The 19471-nt window shown below is 49.1% G+C and overlaps 1 protein-coding gene across 9 annotated transcripts in view; it reads left to right on the plus strand.

The window, feature by feature from the left end:
• CADM1 (cell adhesion molecule 1) overlaps positions 1-19471 on the plus strand; it is a 137449-nt gene that overhangs the window by 78789 nt on the left and 39189 nt on the right. For all 9 annotated transcript variants that reach the window (XM_027737758.2, XM_039385799.1, XM_039385801.1 and 6 more), the window contains 3 exons: positions 14013-14159; positions 15243-15395; positions 17789-17926. In XM_027737758.2, the coding sequence (XP_027593559.1) occupies positions 14013-14159; positions 15243-15395; positions 17789-17926 (438 nt within the window). The remainder of the gene's footprint in view (positions 1-14012; positions 14160-15242; positions 15396-17788; positions 17927-19471) is intronic.

Genomic DNA, 19471 nt, shown 5'->3' on the forward strand with positions numbered 1-19471 from the left:
ATCTTCATGCACGCTGCTTAGATCCCTGTGTTCAGGGGGTGAGGGCAGGACAAGCTCCTCCTGAATTAAGTGCAGGCAGTAGGAAAAGAAAATTTTGCTGGTTGAAGTCACCTGCCTTGTTGTGGGTGTTGAGCACACAGTGTCTGTGTCAAAGCATTTTTCCACAAAAACAGAGTGTTTTATCTCATCAGCTGGGCTTAATACATTCCATTCACAGGATGGTTATTCCAGGGTAATGATTCCAAGCTGCAGCCCGAGGTGAGCTGAGGGAGGAGTGCTGCCTGTAGGGAGGATGCTCCAGCTCAGGTCTGGGCCAGTTGTTTATGTAACTTCAGAGGCAGAACCCAGTGAGCACCTGACAAGGATCCAGTGATGGATGGCACCTGCACTCCAGTGTGGTTCCTCCAGCAAACAGCTGACCTGCCTGCCTGCAAACCCTTCAGTAACACAGCCCTGGCAAGTTTAGCTGAAAAAGCAATCCCGGACCCAAAAACACCTTCCACACGGGCTCTGCCCAAGTGGCTCCTCAGTAAAAGCCTTTTTAACATTTATAAACTGCTTTTAAAAGCCAGACTGAGCCAGGCTGTCATTTCAGTGACTTGCTAGAAAAATACCTGCAAGGAATTGTCCTTCATTTGTAGCTCCAAAACATGGTGTGTCATCCAGTGTGGTGAGAGAAGCGTTACTGGAAGGTTGGGGTTGCTGGGACTTAAGGGCTTGTTCTGGACAGACCACGCTCTGTATAGGTTTTATAAGGTGGTTTTAAATACAAATGTTTAAGGGGAGGATTTCTCTTGCTCTCGGGTGCACATGCAGCTCCCCATTAAAAGTCAACTGCTGAAAACTTAAATTTTCACAACTGCACTGCAGAGCTATTTATTGTGGAACATTTCCATTGAAAATGAGCCTTGTTTTAAATATCCTACCCTTGATGTGCTGAGTGCGAGGGGGCCAGGCTTACAGTTTGTGAAAACTTGGCAAAAACAAGCAGATCTCTTCAAACTGTTGGGGTTTGAGAAGAGAACTGTGAAGAATGTGTCTAATTGAAACTGTTCTTTCAAGAAATGCTAAGCAAATGTCTGGTAGATTTTCAGCTGCTGTTGGCAACATCTGTAAAAGGTCTCGAGTCTCCTGTGACATGGCAGCAGGAGGGTTGGAGCCTGCCTGGCTTTGATGATTGGAGTGTATTTTTATTTGAAATACACTTACTATATTTACAAATAGAAAGAAGGGAGGTTGTTTGTGTCCTCTGAACGGCTGCTACACCTGGTTCCCCCTGCAGCAATGCTCAGTGCCAGCTTAGTGCTGGGTGACTGAACACCTCGTTTTGGGGAGTCACCAACCCTGTGCTGCCCAGCTGCTCCCTCGTGGGCATGAGAAAGCAGTTGGGTACCTGTGTTGCCCAGGCTTGTGCCAGGGAGGACAGGGAAGAGCAGTGGTGAGGGGAGAGCAGGACGTGGGTTGGAAAGCCGGTGTTGGGATGTGAGTGGCAAGGGAGCAGTGACCCCCCAGCCCAGTGTCTCCCATGTGCCCACACTGGGGTCCTCAGAATATTCTGGAGAGCTGCTCTGCACTCTGTGGGCAGCACTGAGGGGGTGTTGGCAGCTTGGCGTGTCAAGCAACTTTGTCACCAGTCTTTGCCATCGTCTAATCCTGGCTAAAAGCTGCAAACCCGCCATGGAGCTGGGCAGGCGAGAGGCTGCAGGGGTTTGAGGGGGTTTGTAATCCTGGGCACATGGGGAAGGGGAGCCTTTATTTAATCCTAATAATGGCAGAGATAATGTTGGCTTTGTGATAGTCCTGGGCACAGCTGTTCCACAATATCCACGGCGGCACACGCTGTGAATGGTTAGCAAGGTATCGAGCCCCCAGGATGTTTTCCTTGCTTTTCAGTGCCTGGATGGATTGCATTGGTTTATTGGAAGAGTGCTGACTTTCTGCTTGCAGTAATTAATTCTCTTTTCCGGGCTGGGGGAAGGTTGGTTATAATTTCCTGCATTCTTTTATCATAAGGCCAAAGGAGAAGCTCAGAATAGAGAACAGAGAGGAGCGCTGCATACATGCATTTTAAATTTAGTTTCAAGCAGTTAAGAAGATGGATTTTTGGTGGAGTGGCCTCTCTGTATTTGCAGTTTTCAAACAAGGTGACCTGGAGGATGGGTGCTGGATGTAGTGTCCGATTCCAAAATCCCTGGCTGTGCTGCTCACTGGCTCACCTGTAAATCCCTACCCCCTTCTCCTTAAGGGCACTGCAGTGGGCTGGAGGGCAGGAGTTTCCCTGCTGATAGTTCTGACACTGCAGGTGGGCAGGAGCTGAGTTGTTGGGAGGAGTACAAGTGTGTATGGACCAAAATCCATTTGTGTCTGACCTTGGAAGCGTGGCAGGTGAGCAGCACAAAGCATGTCCTCCTGCTCTCCCCCTTGCCTGTGCAGAGCAGGACATCCCTGTGTGGATTACCAGTGAGGGCTTCCCATGGGTGTGTGAGAACAGAAGAGATGGAAAATACTTGCTTGAGAACCAGAAAAAGGCAAAAAAAAAAAGGGGAGGGGGAAGAATGAGTTGCTTGGGTGTTTTCACTGATTATGGGAGGTTTTCCCAAAAATGGCAAGCACTGCATGGCTCTGTGATGTCTTGATGCCACCTTTGCTTTGTGGCCCTTGCTGTCCCCAGCCTGTGTCCCATTGCAATGGTTGTCTGCAGACAGGCAGTGTGGGCAAACCTGTAAGCCAGGGGCTGGGGCAGGAGGTGCTCGAGTCCTGGCCCAGCCCTGACTGTAGCAGTGTGTGTGGTTTCCAGGGAGGGCTGAGGACAGTTTCCCGTGGCTGCTCCGAATGGTCACGGCTGCTCTCTGGGTCCCAGCAGCATTGTGGCAACCCCATGCTGGGAACAGCCTCAGACTGTTCCAGAAGGGTCCAGGTGTGGGTGTTTGGGGCGTTGCTGGGTGTCTGCAGCCCTTCCCTTCTCCCCTCTCTGGGTGCAACCACGGGCTCCCCAAAGCCCTGTGCTCCTGTTGCCTTGCCAACACGGAGGAAGGAGATGTCAGAGCAGAGAGCGGCTGCTGCTGCGGCAGAGCCGTGGCACTGGGGCTCAGGGTGCTGGGGAGAGCAGGAGGAGGAGAGCCACTCATCACCCAAAAACCCCTCTGCACCAAAAACCCCTCTGCACCGCGGCGGGGAGGGAGAACGAATAACACTTGCGGAGGCATTCAACGTTCGCTCCTTGCTGCTTCTGAGATTGTACAACAGCATAATTTTTTAATGATGGGTAATGATGAAACATCAATTTCGAATCTGTTTTTCTGCCTTGTGCCTGAAGCTGCAGCGTCAGGCACTCGGAGTGTTCACAGGCAACCGGGTGCCTGGATCCCTATTGATGGAGCCGGTGCCTGCTGGCGTTTACCGTGTGGATATCAAGGAGGAGCAGTAAATTGAAAATTGCTTCTAATGGGCTCAGTTTGACTGTTTTAATGCTTCTCGTGAGAAAACAAGAAATGTTGAGATTTTAAAGCAGCAGCAGTGCCTGGTGATGCGCGGGGCTGGTGTTTGTCTTTCTTTACAGTTCACGTCCCTTTGGCGGTAGCTCAGAGGCACCTCACCTGAAAGCAGGAATGAAGTGCTGTTTGTCAGCCTTCCCACCTGCACGAGCACTGTGGTACAGTGGCTGTGGGGATGGGTGTGAATCCACTGGGCAGCCCAGTCCCCGTGGGGCTGTGACAGGGACGCTGTCTGTGGGGAGGAGCAGGGGCACAGTCCTGCCCCCACCGTCACACCCCTTGGCCCCAGGCTTTGGTGTCACCTCGTGCTCTGTGTTGGCAGGTGGGGGTGTGGAGCTTGAGCGGATGCAAGGCAGAAGGTGCTGGAACAACCCAGGGTTCTCATGAGCAAAAGCAGGATGCATCGCTCCTGCCAACACTCCCTGAGCCCAGAGCATCCTCCTGCCTCTCTGTGTGCCAGCTGGGCAGGGGAGCACCCGGCACAAAGTGCCCGTGGGGCTGTAGGTGGGACCCCCACAGGGCTCTGCCTGAGGCTGCTCGTCCTGCCCCTGCCCTTGGGGCTCTCCAGGAGCCCCTTCCTGAGCATTGATGCACGATGGTCACACACCACCCATCCTGCCACAAACAGGGACGTGGCAAAAAATTAATGTTTCAGCCAGAAAGGTGAAAATATGGAATGGGAGGGCTATTCTTGCTGCAGTTCTGCCTCGGAGCAGCTGCTTCAAAGGCAGCAGTGGATGGAAGTCACTCGCAGGAGCTGTCTCGTTCTTTCTTGAGGCAGTGTTTTGATAAATGTTGATGAGTTTCACTGTAAAACTAAATGGCATTTATAGCACGATGTATGCTTTACCCACTGCTTAATTATACCTAATGGTGTTGGATGGAAAAGGCATTTACCATTTTACTTTTGTTTAAAGTGACAATCTAAACCTCAAGGCCTGTGGGGTTTTGTACAACGATGACGATTTAATTAAAAACTAAATACAATCTAATTTTAAAAGGCAATTGCAACTTTAAGAAATAAGTGATAAAATTTACAAAGAGCTTGCTGAGAGAAAAGTGCTGTGCTCGGTGTGCCTGCCTTGGGATGGGGTGGGCCTCTGGGGGGGGTTGGGTGCAGATTTGAGGAAGGCTGGGTGAGGACCACATCCAAAGTTGTTTTCTCTCTCATCATGACTGTGTTTTTTGGAAGTGTACCTCACGGTCATGTTGCTGCACCTGCAGAGGCAGTGAGGGGAATTGGGCTAACAGTTTATAAACCCAAGGGTTTATTTTCGTGTGCAGAACACGGTTTCTCTTCCCTTCCTCTCAGCTCTGCCTTTGTCCTGGCAGCCAGCAAAGAGAACAGAGTCTCTATTGAAAACAAGGCGTGAGGAGTGAGTGTGGATCAGGCAAGCTGCATCTTTAAAAATAAACACTGGAGCAGAGCTTTGTGCCTTCCACTCAGCTGGCAGAGCACTGACAGCAGGCAGGAATGTGTTCAGGAGCATCTGCCCTTTCTCTTCTTTTCATGGGTTTAGTCAAAGCAAATCCCATAGATGAAGGGGAAAAAAAACCTACCAAAATGAATTTTGTTTCCCCCAGCCTGGATGAGCCACCGGGTGGAGGCTGAAGGGGGACGTGCAGGATCTGCAGTGAGGAGATTAATGTTTAAAGACGTTAGTGCTGGTCCTACACTAACATTTATAAATCCGAGGGGTGGCAGATTGAGGGCTGATTCCACATTTTTTCTTCCTCCTCTGTAAAATAATAAATATGGTAAAATAGCTCTCAGAGCTGCCTTTATCGCGGGGATGAATCAGGACAGTTGGTGTTGCAAGAGACTTAAAACTTACAAATATGTTGCCCTTTAGGCGAGCATTCATCATCGTGTCTGATCTGGGATCTAGACTAAAGACTTCTGTTATACCTTTTTATCCTTCCTGGGAAGTAGAAATTGGAAGGAGTCCTGGCTTTGATTGTAATGCTGCTGCTGAGATTTTTTTTGCCCTGTTTTTGGGGGCAGCGTCTGTCGCTGATGGGGGTCTGTTGCTCTTTGACAAAAGATTTTGTCTCTGGTCTCTAAAACAAAAAGATGTGCCCATTTGTTATTAATTTTGTCATTTACTCCTTGCTTATTGCAGTGGTGAACTAAAGATTTCAGACTTAAATATGCAGGTGGTGAAGGGAGGCCCTTTCTGTAGGGAAGAGACTGGGCTGATGTTGATCAGAATTCATCGTGGGTGCTTTATGGAAATACAGATTTCTTGGGTTTAAAAAAGATTATTAAGCTGCACGTTGTGACAGATGCTACTGACAGTAAAAAATAAAAAGGATGTGAAAAAATCTGCAAGAAAAATGGGTTACAGGTATGGATATAAGATATATCTGCTCATTAGAGTACAACGAAACCCATCATCTGACTTGAAACAGGACTCCGTGTTGTTGGAAACCCTGTCGCTCTGGCTGATGGGAGTTCTGGGGGTGCACGTGGGACAGGTGCTGTCAGATCCATCGAGTGTGTCCCACAGCAGCTGTCAATGGCAGTGGCACCGTCCCAGAGCCCCTGGAGGGGGCAGAGGGCCCCTGGAGGTGACAGTGTTTGGGGGTGAGGGCATGGGCTGGGGGGGTCCCTGGGAGGGATGGTCTGTGGGTGATGCTGTGAGACAATCCCCTGCCCTGTCCCCAAGTGAACCTGCAGGAGTGTGGACCTGTCGGCTGAGGGGAAGGTGGACAGGGAGCAGATGGGGAGCTCCCTCCCCAGCTCCGTGTGCCAGCTCAGGGTGTGAGCAGTGCCGTGCTCAGTGCGAGGCAGGTGGCTGCTGCTGGCCACTGCAGGGCAAAACCAGAGGTGACAGTGATGGTGACAAACCTGCAAACGTGTAAATTCTCTCCTCCTGTGCTCAGGTTTTGGCAGGGGCTGCTGCAGCTTTACCCATGTGGCAGAGACAGAAAGGAGTGTGAGGCAGCAGGTGCTGTTAAACAGCATTGTTCTGGTCAGGGAAATGCATTGAACATGCTCACTGATGGTGAAAACCAAGTATTTCATCAGTGCTCCCTCCTTTACCTGCAGCCACCTGCTGTACATCAGGGTTCAGCTCCCCATGGAGCAGCTTATGACAGGGAGAGGAAATTCCACCTGTGTTTGAAACTCGGGATTAATCAAGGTCTCCTTCCCTGGATCTGGGCTGTGGGTGTCCTTGGTAGGAAGTTAGCTGGAAGATAAAATGCAGATAAGGAATTCTGTATTAGGGCACCATTAATAATAAATGTGTGTTGATCCTAACTGTGTTATTTAAACACACTGAATGGAAGCAGTGGCCTGCTGGGACCGTCTTGTGTTGTCAAACCTTCTCCCTTGCTGATGCTGCTTCTGAGCAGTGGTGGGGGCATGGCAGGGGGGGATTTTAGGTGGTGTCCTTGGCAGGTGATGGCTGGTAGTGATGGACGGGCAACAGGAGGAACATGAGGCGAAGGTCCCTGACTGTATTTCTTCTGAGGCCACGCACAGCTTTGCCCTTTCCTGCCTATTTGCTCTCTCCTCTGCACTCTTCTTGCTTCTGCTCCTGAATGTCCCCCAACAGCCCCCTCAGAGCCCACAGCATCCATCGGGTGCTTTCTCAGCAGCCTGCCCTTCTCAGATCCTCCCACAAAAACATCTTCTGTCTCCCTGCTGTGCAGCAGCCGAGGAGCTGCTCGTACCAGAGTCCTTGGGGGGACACCTGAGTAAACCTCTGACCTTCTGGGAGCAGGACAGTCTTTAGTACGTGACCTTTACTGTCTTGGCAATGGACCATCAACTTCCAGAAAGAAAGCAAGAGATCAGCTGCTTCTCTTTCTTAAAACTCTTCTTCTGGAAAGTTGCTGAAACTGAGCCTCCCTCTGTAGGTAGGTAGAGAGAGATTAACAAAATAAAGAGCTGCTGTAGCAACATCTTTTATTTAAGAACTGTCCAGTGGGTTAAGAAATGAGCTCTAAATGACCCACACAGTTTTCCACACTGGCCATTGTCAGCAAGATGTGTCGCTGTGCTTATAGACAACAGAAGCTCCGCTGTGGTGAGTGTGACTCGTAGGATTCTTCCTCCAAATGATTCAATCCCATTAGCTTGAAATACAGTTGTATCCTGAAAGACTGAATTTCTGGCAATTGCGGTAATTTGCTTTTCATCACAGGATTTATTAGAAATGTGGGATAAAAACCTGAGATGTGCAGAGCAACAGATTTCTGCTGCCATGCCAGATTCCTCCTCGCCGGGCTCCTGGTGCAGCGTTTGCCGTGTCCCCTCTGGTCGGTGACAGAGCAGATGGATATTGATCCTCGGTGTCCACCGACAGTAACCTTTGAAGGGACAGGCGATGTATGGCCGGGGAGTTTGATCTATCAATATCTGGGTAATAGAAAGACAAGGGTGACATCTAATCCCAGCACAGGTGACGGATCATAAATCTGCGCGGACGCGACGACAGGAGTGCGAGGGGGGTTGAAGAAACCAGTTCAGGCTGAAAACCCTTTGCCCAGAGGCGCAGAGGTTTTCATGGCAGAAAAAAGGATCTTATTCCTAAGGTCCAGAGAAATATTTTAATTCAGTCATAGCACAGGATTTCTGTCCCTGTACCGTTTTGGTTTCAAACCAGTGGAAAGAATTCCCCGATGCCATTGCATCACACAGATATTCACTATGTTTAAAGTCAGTGCAGTCTCCAGTGTAATTTCAGAGCTATTGTCATCCTTTATTCTTACTCTTTAAGCCAGAAAAGCCATAAAGGTGGCAGCGGCATTTCTTTTCTCCACAAATTTAATATCTGTGCACAACTCGCTTGAATTTGCAGTATATTTCTCTGAAGTGGCTGTTTCATAGCGTAAACTCGCTCCCCACAATAAGTAATTTTTAGCACCATCTTGCACATTCCCTCTGAATGCGGAGAGTAATTCAGGGGAAGTGTGACTGCGGCGGGTGCGAGCGGGGAGCGGAGCGGGCGCCGCGCAAAGGTGCCGAAAGCGTTCGCTCGCGAAAATATGTGCTGAGAAGGAGGGGAAAGAGGTCCCTGTGATTGCTGGGGCTGAGCACAGCCTGTGACAAGGAGATGAGATCCTGGCGCCGAGGATGCCGAGCAGCAGGAGCGGTTCTGTTCCTGCAAACAACGTCAGGGAGGCTCAACAAAACCAGGAGCCCTGTGGTAGCTGGTCCTGTGCGTGGATCAGTGGTGGGATCTGCCTGGGTCTCATGGTTGCTTGTCCTTAAACATGTACACGTTGTTTGCCCTGGGTTTGGTGGTGAAGCCTGTGGGAAAAGCCACCCAGCGTGGCAGCCACGTGTGGAACAGGTGCGAGTGAGTGGGAAGTGTCTTCCACCGCCCCTGCTTGTGGGCACACGTGGCAAGGCCAGTGTCTGTCTTGGCTCTGCTGACACTTCTGATACCTTGTAGGTCACCAGGGAGTCGTGCCTCTGCTGGCAGTGCACTGCCTTGGCCATCAGCCATCTGTGTTTACAGATCCACCATAGTAATGTTTTGGGAATAGGTTCTGTGAATGATAATTCCTCCCACCCCTCCCTTTCCCCCCCCTAAATAGGAACTGATGCTCTGAGCATCACCAGGTGATCCCAAACCTGGCAGCAGCAGAATCATCCAGCAGCAGTGCCCTTTCTCAAAGCAGTTCTTTTAAACCTGGTGCAGCAATAAAGAAATGATAACATGCATTAAATTTGAAAGTAAAAATCTGAATACCAGGTGAGTATTACCATTTCAATTTGCTGTAGTCGCTCCCAGAGAGAGATGTGGAGCTGCCGTATCCCTTCCCTTCATGTCACTGAGCAAGCTCTGCCTGGTTTGGCTCAGCTGCACCTTCCTGGATAGAACCTGTTGCTCTTGGTGTTCAGCAAAACTCCCCAGCCACGTGTTGCAGCTGACAGACTTGCATAGAACAAACTCAAAAATGAGATTTTTCTAGAAATCTTTTTGTTTGCCACTATTACTTTTTTTTTTAAGAGCTTTTTGCCTGGGAACTGGAGTTGCTGAGTCTGTTGCTGGCTATGGAGAGGATGCTGAAGAGAGAATAAGAGCTACTCGAATTCTGGGAAAATCTCAGAGAGGCTTGACTCGGGGTCACAAAGCTGGTAATTACATCTTATTAGAAGAGAAAGTTGCTGTTTCAAAAGGTTAGTTGTGGATCTTAAAGGAAAACAAAATTTTCCTCTGAGGGTGAGGGTCACACTGACAGAAGAATTGCTCAGAGGTGCCACGTCTGGCTCCAGGCTCCGTGGCCTTGGAGGGTTTCCCTTGGGGGCTGTGCATGGCTGGAAGGAGCAGGAGGCTGCCTCTTCTCCTGCCTCCCCTTCACCCCAGCCTTTCACAGTAACCTTCCTTGTGCGAGTGGATGAGAACAGCCCTGTCCTGGTGTGCCCCAAACACACATCAGGGAGTACAGGCTGGCTTTAGTGCGGGCTGGAAGCGTCGCTGCCCGCCCCGATCCGTGTGTGCCGGCACAGGACCCTCCAGCTGCAGCCCTGCCCGTGTGCACTGCAGGCCACGGCCACTGTTCGTGTGTTCTGTGGGCAGCCTGGTCCCAGATTGTTGCCATTCTCTCGCCTGTGAAAAGATGGCACGAAATTAACTCCATCAAAAGCAGTTGCCTTTTCTTGCCAGCACAATCAGTGTGGATTGTCCGCTCCTCTCCAAAGTTCAACTGTGACGACTGCAGCTTTGTAAAACAGTCTCTCAAGACTTGGAGCCTGGGTGGGTGGAGCTCCAGCAGCTTCTCCCAGCACTGCCTTGGCTGTTCTTCTCTCCCTCCTAGAAGCAAATTTGCAGAGTAATTAAATGGCAATTGAGTTTCCTCCTTTTTCCTGTATCTGATCATGACCAAGATTCTCTTTGGTTTCTGTGCTCTTCCCAAAACGCCAGTTGTGATGATTGTGTTAAAGAGAGGAGATGAAGCTCTCTGTGATGGATGAGAGAGCAGAGAATCTGGTCAGCCAAGAGAAAAAACATGAAGGAGACAAAGCTTCTGGGGGAAGTGGATGCTCAGTGTTTGTAAACCCGCTTGTGTCAGCTCTGGCTGGTTCTTTAACCACCACATTCCTTTTAGGTCCCTGAAACTGATAGATGAGTGTTGGCATTCAAATTGTGTTAATTCTGGGCGTGGAACATCATGCTGCTTTTTTCCTCGAGTGTGTGAATAGACAGTTTGTGTATCTGTGTGAGTTGTTTCTTCTGACTCAATTTATTAAGAGGAATTTTGTTTAGGTTTACCAGCTTACATAGTTCAGGTGTAATGAAAACTCCCCTTCCTTGGAAAGCGTTTGTGTCGGGATCCCACAGACTGAGCCAGCAGTGCCACTGCTCACACTGGGATACCTGTGGCTCGGGCTTGCTTAGAAATTCCATAGAAATTGAAGAATCATGCTCCCCAGCACGTATTTTTAATCTTTGCCTCTCCTCTCCCTGGCGCTTCCCCCTAGCCCGGTGTGCTACAAGCAGAGAGAGAATTGATTTTAAATGTGACCGCTGCATGTGAGCCAAGGTCCCTGGGCTGTGTCCAGCTGAGGGGGACTTTTGAAACACAATTTACTTGGCTGTGTCTGTGTGCAGCCTTAAGAGCAGAGACTGCAGTGGTCTAAGGCAGGAAGACAAGTGCAGAAATTAATTGTGCAGGTTGCAGCCAAAGCGTCCCTCAAGCGTTGTGTTCCCCTGCCTCACTCCCCCTTCCAGTAAGTATAAAACACGATGTCATTTTTCACCTTGCACAGGGAGATTCGGTGAATGAAGCCAGAGAGTTGCTTTGGGTAATGAAGGAAGCACACAGGGCGTTTTCCCTCCCCCTTGCCCTGCACACACCCAATTCCGGCTGCGGAATTCCGTGAGATGTGCTGGAGTCAGTCTGTCCATCCTGGAGTCAGTCTGTCCATCCTGGAGTCAGTCTGTCCAGCGCATCACACGCTGGGGTGAGGATTTGTCCTTCGTGCTGGAGTGCCAGTAGGGAGTTTTGGTCTGATACATGGACATTGCACAGGGGCTTTCACGTGTTACAGATGAAAATCTGACCCGTGCAATTCCCTTGGGGTTTTTCCTGTTGTATCTGCTCGTGCTTTGCCCCCTCAAAGCCTTGCCAGAGGATTTAAAGTTGATTCTCAACAGTAGCTTTCCTTTGCTTCTCTCAGCTCTGAGATTCCACGTTGGGTCCATAAACTTCCATCTCCCCTCCCCAGTCTGTCCTTTTCTGTTCCAAAATATTGTCATGCTCTAGATGTGTCTACTTTAATGCTCCTCAAAATACTTATATACTGACAGTAAATATTTACAGAGAAACTTCCCGGGGTGTTGACGTGAGGATGGGTCTAAAGAGTTCTCACTTTGCATTGCATTTTTATTTAATTTGGAGTTTGTAATTGACGCTGCTCGTGGAAATAACTTTGCTGTCTTGGTAAGCAGGAGCAGATGGGAGCACAGACACCCCAAATCTGGAGGGGTATGTGCTGGTGCCACGTTTGGGTCAGCGGAGCAGACAGCGGTGGATTAGACACCCTTTGATTCAGAATAAATGGCAAAGCCCAGCAGGCTGTGACTGCTCCAGGCTGAGGGGGGGCTCAGCGTGTCCTTACATGCACCCTGCCTGTCATTAACCCAGATAAATGCCTTGTTCAGAGGGAGCTGATGCCAGCCCAGACCGAGGTGCTGGACTCTGCAGCCATCCATCGGCAGGTTTAATGCAGCATCCTGGCCTGAAAAGCTTCAGTGGCTTGAACTTCAAATAATTTATTTCTAAATTACTTCTACTGTAATTCTTATTAATTCAGATAGTCTTCTAAGCTGATGTAAAATTCAGTAAACGCAAGGAACAGTTTAATGAATTGAAAATAGGATTGAGTCTTTTAAAGTAAATGTAAAAAAATATGCTGGCAATAATTGCTTAGATGGAAATCGAATCTTAATAGCTTTGTTAATGATTTGTAGGGAATATTGCGTTTATGAGAATATATCAAGCTGATCCTTGTGCAAGAACCTTGTTTTGAATGGGTTTGATAAAATTATTCCCCAGAAGTAGTTAGTAATGTTTAATATTTTTGCATGAACCACTTTTGAGATGTTGGATTTCGTTGATGCCACGGCCTGGCTGTGGGGATATGGGATGTGGCACAGGCAGTGGTAGAGCTCTGCTGTGATGGCCCTTGGGATTTGGGAACCTGTCCCCACAGGCAGAATAGAATCATTTAGGTTGGAAAAGCTCTCTAAGATCAAGTCCAACCATAAACCCAGGACTGCCAAGACCACTACTAACCCTTGTCCTCAGGGTTCAAGAGGGCTGTGTTAAGGGTGTTGTCAGTGTGATGGGGTGGCTGGATGCTCATCTGCTCTGAGGGCATGGAGCTGGACCAGCTTCATCCTGATGCAGAGAACATGGAGCAGGAGCCAGGCAGATGTGCAGGACAGGCTCTTTGCCCCTGTTGCAGGGGGGGGGTCTGTGCTCCAATGTAGGTGGAGCAACTTTTCTTGTTGCACTTCAATCTGGAGAAACAAAATTTGTGCTGGGAAGGCAGAAGAATGTGCCCAGACTTCAACTCGGTGTCCATTGGATGTGGAGAGGTGTCTGAGGGTTTATCAGTCTCTCCAAACGTTGCATCTTTTTGTCAAACATTAGTTTACAAGGGATATCAAATAATGAATTCAAGTTGGAAAGAAAGGAAAAAAATAATGGAGAAGAGTGCAGGATGAGAGAAAACCTGGGGTATAAATACCATCGCTGGATTTGCTGTGCACAAACTTTATCCAAATCCTGGCTTTCTCATGGCTAAGGTGGAAGTTGGGCTGTCTCCCTGCCACTCCCTGTGCACAGGCAGCTGTGGAGCAGGAGAGGATGCTCCTGACCGTCAGCCCGTGGCCAGGTGCCCATTAGTGTACCTGCACTTCTTTTGGCAAATTGGCAATCAAAGTCTCAAAATTTCTCCCACTTTGATTCCCAATAGCTACGGAAAAATTGAAATGCAAAGTGCTTTTCCCCTCCTCTCCCCTGTGTTCTGTGGTGTTGGAGGCGAACGTCTCAGCGTGCAGGTGATGCACTGATTCGGTTCATTAGGAGGAGAGTTTTCGGGGTGATGACCTGTAAATGATTACAAGGCTCCCACAGCATAATTGCATGGGATCCTTTTTTTTTCCTGCCTCTGGACATTAATAGCACCTCCTGATTACACAGAGTGAGTAACGACTGATTCCGTGAAGTCTGTCTGCTCCAGTCAGAGGATAAGTGCTTCTTACAGCGAGTTGTTCTTTCAAGGTAATTTAACAAAATTCATCTGTTGAGAGGGGAAGCGAATTTTTGGTGTTTTTATGCGTGGCAGTAGTCCTTGTTCCACTATTCCCATGGCAGAGTCCCCTTCCTATTGCTCCTCTGTAATTTAGTGGTGGCTAGCTGGCTGGCCACCAGAGCTGAGGGCTCGCCGGCCAGTGTTCCTCTGTCGGTGTCAGTGGAGGTTTTCATTCCCCAATGAGACTCACTGGTGTCATTTCTGACCTTGAGTTCTGCCTTTGCTCTGTCCTGCAGGTGATGGTCAGAACTTGGTGACGGAGGACGTGACAGTGGTGGAGGGGGACGTTGCCACCATCAGCTGCCGCGTCAAGAACAGCGACGACTCGGTGATCCAGCTCCTGAACCCCAACAGGCAGACCATCTATTTCAGAGACTTCAGGCGTAAGTTTGTTGTTCCTCATTCGATTACGACTTCTGCACCTCACTCGCACTCAGGAGACGGCGTTTGCAGAGGTGTCTCCTGTTAAGGTAATGCTGGGCACTTACAGTTCAGTTGGTTCTGTGGAGGTAGGTGAGACAGAGAATCATAATCTCTCTCCTTAATGGAAACCTTCACGGTCCCCTCTAAAAGTCAGAGCGTCTTACTTTGCAATAGGAATTGATTGTCGTAATTCAGGGTGAATTGCAATTGAGTGCCAAATATTTAGCTGACACAAACAAATTGAATAGGGCGACACCGAGACAGCGCAATGTTCTCAGAGGTAATCTCTCCGTTCCAAAGACTGAGAATTTCAGGACAACCTGTGCTGTTTTATACCCAAACCGAACTCTCACGTCACTTGCCCGTCCAGTGAATGAGCCTGGCTTTCTGTCTAGTGGTGGCAATGCCACAATGGCTGCAGTGAGACAGTTTAGATGGTCTGTGTTAATGTCCCTGTGGGTCTGGGACACAGCTGTACCCTGTGCCCAGCACTGTGGAGAGGCACAACAAACCCTGTGCCCTTCTGATGTGGGTGTGGTCCACCCACAAAGACAGGCTGGGCCTGGCTCGTTCCTGTTTGCTGTTGTTTCAGGCTCTCATGTTTGGCTGGTGACATTTTAAAAGCTCAGTTTCCAAATTCTTAAAAGAATTTGGGAGGCCATTACTGGACAGTAATTTTAAACTCTACTTCTCCCAATTCCTTTCTCGTTCATGATCTCTCTGAGTGCATTAGGCAGTGATGGGGCTGTGTAAATACCATCAGCATTTTACCAACACATCCCTAAGCCCTCTGATAATAAAACCATGTCCAAAGATTTGATGCTGTGCCCTGTGATTTGCTTGTGTTGATTATTTGAAATTATCTGGGACCAGAAAGGTTTTATAGGTCTGACTTCAAGGTAAGAAGTGGGATGGGAGCTGGTCAGGAACCCAGGGGTGCCTCGATGTGCTGCTGTTCTGTAGGGACCTCTGGGATTGTGGTGTGGTGGGAAGGGGATGCTGCATCTCTCCTCGCAGTCACCGAGGCTGTGCTTGCCCCACAGCCCTGAAGGACAGCAGGTTCCAGCTGGTGAACTTCTCCAACAGCGAGCTCCGAGTGTCCCTGACAAACGTCTCCATCTCTGATGAAGGGAGGTACTTCTGCCAGCTCTACACCGACCCCCCCCAGGAAATATACACCACGATTACGGTGCTCGGTAAGGACCCGGCCGGGGCTCGCGGGAGCCTTGTGGTGCCTGGACACGCAGGGTCAGTGGGATGGGGCTCTCTGCGGTGCTGGGAGAGCTGCAGCCACCCGGAGAGGGATTTCAAGCAAGGATTTGGACCCTGAGAGCTGAGGCCGGGCACGTGCAGTGACAGCAGCTCCACTGTTAGAGCAGTTCCTGCCGATTATCAGTGGCTGTTAAGGCTCCATTAATGGGAGAACCTGAATCAGGGAGGGTGACTTAATGTAAGATCTCCCTTGCTGATTAGTTTAAATCTTCCTTCTTTTGCTTAATGAGATTTGGGTCTTAGGTTTTTATACGTTGCTAAGTAATGTTTATAAGCAGTTTTACTCCAGCTATTATGGTTATCAACACCTTCAAAGTTTCTGTGCGCTTTCCAGCGCTCACAGGCACGGGAAGCTCTTCCAGCTCCTCTCTTTAATCGTACACAGGGAAAAACAGTTTGTTGGATTTCGTTTCACTGCTGGCAACCTAGGAAAGTGTTTGAAATCAGAGTACTCGCTTCATTCACCTGTAAGCCAGCACTGCGTGTCTTTCAAGTGGGAGACATAATGCAGGTTTTTTTAGTTTGGTTTTTTTTGAACATGAATCATGCTTCAGAGTTGAGGGAAAAGTCTGTTTTCTTGCCTTGTACTTCAGTTGTTTTTGAGAAGGCTTTGTGGCGTGGCCAGTGTGTGCTGCCTTTCTCCCACACCACTAAAGCAGGTGATTTTTTGTCACCTTCATTGCATACTCAGGTCAAACCTCAGCTCAGGAAGCAGGCAAGGATGAGGAAGGTCTATTATTAGAAGGTGAACAAGGGAACAGTTTGCCTTAGCACTTGTATGGAGAGACTGGGCACCGTGACACCAAGGATAGCACATCTTCCCTGTCTTTCCTATTACTGACTCCCTAATTAGGGAAGGAAGTGAGCCAGGGCAGAGGAGTGGTTTTCTGTGTTAGCTGGTCCTCACAGGAACATGTTCCCTGCCAGAGATCTCGTGCTCATCGCCCAGACTTTGGTTGCCCAGATCTGAGGCTCTTTCAGAGCGATTTTGCTCATCTGCCTCTGCTGCTGCTGGCTTGGGAGAGCAGAGTGAGGTGTCGAGGCATCCCCTTGGCAGTCGGCGCTCGGAGGGAGCCGCGCGTTTGCTTCAGCACTTTCATGTCTTCTGTGACACGAAATGTAGATTTATTCTTGCCTAATTGGAACATGTGAAAGTCTCAAATATGTAGCCCGTTCTGTTCTTTTTAGAGAAAAGCCACAAGTGACTAATTAGTCCACTTGATCATCTGGATGGTATTTATACATATTTGTTCTTCATTAGCTTGAAGACCTGTGAGTCACATCTGAACTATGCAGTTGCTTAATCACATTGATCTGAGCAAAGTTTAGTTTCCTTTGGAAGTTCTGGGATTTTCCGAAGCCATGACTCTGCCGTACAAAGTCTCGCTGTTCACTTTTTCCTGGGTTTTGCCTTGCTGCTGGTGCTTTCATGGGGAAGAGGTTCCTCATTCCAGTGTTGTAATTTTTGAGCTCATTTGTTCCATTTCTGGGCTATGCTGCAGTGGTTGTTACCCCCTGAAGTTACAGCCTGTTTCTTGATATTTCTGGATGATTTTTCATCGAGTACACTGTTGCAGCTTTGTGTTTTGGGGCAGTCTTGAGCTAGGGCAGATGGGAGAGCAGCAGATCTTCATCCCAAAGGACTTGTCATCAGACGTGGTGCCTGTGGCTGGGTGCAGAGCTGGCTCCCTCCTCATGCTGGGGCGGTTTTGGGGTGGTTTGTGGGATGTGGTGGGAGGCAGTGGTGTTCCCAAGGTGGTTGCATTCCACTCTGTGCTTGTGCTCAGTGGCTTTTTGAGCATCCGAAATGAAGTTGATGTTTGCTGGCCTGCTTCCATGCTCACGGCTGAGCCTTGGAGCTGAACAGCAGGAGAGAAAAATTGCTATGGAGGTTAGAGGCTTGGTAAGTAATGCACTGCCAAGTGTCAGCTTTTGTGTTTCCTGTCCTTGTCAGAGAAGTCAGGAAATGTGCACGGAGTCAAGCTGGATTTTTAAATAGCAGCACACACCCGAGGAGCACAGGAGGCTGCGGCTCTCCCTGGAACGGTGCCTGCCTGGGAGGGGGAACAGAAAGTTAAAACCCTGATAAGTAATAATTTGTGAGACTGCGGTGATTATTTGGTGGAGAGTGAAAGTGCTCACTCCAATTACTGTGAAGCCACCTATCAAAGGGTTTGATTGATTGAAAGATCAAATAAATGCTGTTTGCTCATTTCCTTCAGTAGATTTTACAGGTTTTCCTCGAGGTTTTCTCTTGTGTTAGTGATCAAAAGATGTTTATTTCATCTGGTATGTGTTGTGTTGTTTTCCATTCTAGTCCCACCACGCAATTTGGTAATTGATATCCAGAAAGAAACCGCCGTGGAGGGAGAAGAGATCGAGCTGAACTGCACTGCCATGGCCAGCAGACCAGCCACCACCATCAGATGGTTCAAAGGCAACAAGGAGCTAACTGGTAGATGTGTCCTCTCAGTCACTTGCTTTGTTCAGAGAGCTGAAGTGATTTATGTAACGCTGGGTGTTTGTTCTCTGCTGCCAGTTTAAGGGGAAAAAAAGAAAAAAGTGGAGCGAGCTGCTTTGAGCACCAGCTGAGGAACAAAGCACTGTGTGGGCAGACAGATTATTCCCTAACGCAGGGGGCTGAACTCCATTTGGTCCTCTGCCTACCTGCCAGCCTCGAGTGCCGGGTTCTGGAGTCCTGCTGTAACTGCAGGTGACCTTGAGGAGCCCAGAGCTGTGCACTGAATTCATTTCTGTGTGGCTTGTGTAGCTTTGTGCCCTGTTTTAGGTCTGAGAGGGATGGTCTGCGCTTTGGGCTGTAAGGATTTGCGATTCACCTTCACGTCTAGCTCCCTTGTTTATAGAGCGTTTTCCCTGTGTTCAGTTGAATATTCATCCAAGATGGGTTTCTCCGACTCCCTGAAGTCTGGTTGCTCCTGGTACTTGCACATTCAAGTCACTGACTCTGATTGCATGTGACATGCTGTTAGTTTAAGTCTGCATGTAGATGTGAGCTTGGTTGACAACACCTTTGTGCTTTACCCAGTCTGAGACACTGATGGGCTCTCCAGAGAAGTCCAGACTCATTACTTCAAACCCACCCCCCTGCAAGGGCAGGATAGAATCCTCTCTTTAGGCCCAACACTTCTGAGCATCCAAGCAGGCCACCACACAGCAAACCTGCTGCCACACAAAGTGGTGCCCTGCTGAGTCCCCTCACTGTGGTGTGCAGGGTGTTAATGATCCCATTCTGGTTCCCTTCCCCATCCTGGGGGACGGCAGGGCAAAGTGTTTGTCCCTTTGTGCCTGGCCTGTCCAGCTTCTTGATTGAGTTTTCTCATGTTGGCTGTTGAATCCCAGCTTTCTGTTCTCTGGGAAGAGTGCTGAGCTTCGTGCAATCCCAGCTCACCCTGCTGAGTCTTCAGATATTTTTTTTTTTAGCAGAATTAGGGAGACTGAGACACTTGGCTGTGGGTTACGAATCACAGGAACTGTGGCTTTGCCCATGGGAAAGCCTTTCCTCCAAATATCAGGGTGTGTCTGTCTGTCCCCTGTTTCACTCTCATATATTATACAGAAATATTTGGTGTCTGGAAGAGCTCTGCTACAGAAGTAACTCTTAGTGTTTTGCCTGTGAATTCTTAAATAAAAAGGCACAGATCAGAGCATTGAAACTGGAGCAGAGCTGTGCTGTCAGTGGCTGCTTGCTGAGTTCCTGGAAAAATCCCTTTTCTCCTGTCTTGTCTCGTGCTGTCATCCTGCTCGTTTCTGTGCTGGCATCCCTCGGGCAGCCGGTCCGGAGCTGGGCTGCCCTCCCACTGCACTGCCTTTCCCTCCCTCAGACAGAGCACTGCAAAGCTCCTGCCTAGCAATACTACTTTTAATTAATTTAATCTGTTCAGTCACTTTGGTAGCTAATTGTTGGAGTGGGGGGGATTTGTAGCTCATTGGTTTAAGAGTGTGGGGATTTTGGGACGGTGTAAGGGGATTGTTAATCATT

The sequence above is a fragment of the Pipra filicauda genome, unplaced genomic scaffold (genome assembly GCF_003945595.2).
Source record: "Pipra filicauda isolate LSUMZ 115617 unplaced genomic scaffold, ASM394559v2 scaffold437_size563383_pilon, whole genome shotgun sequence".
Lineage (NCBI taxonomy): Eukaryota > Metazoa > Chordata > Aves > Passeriformes > Pipridae > Pipra > Pipra filicauda.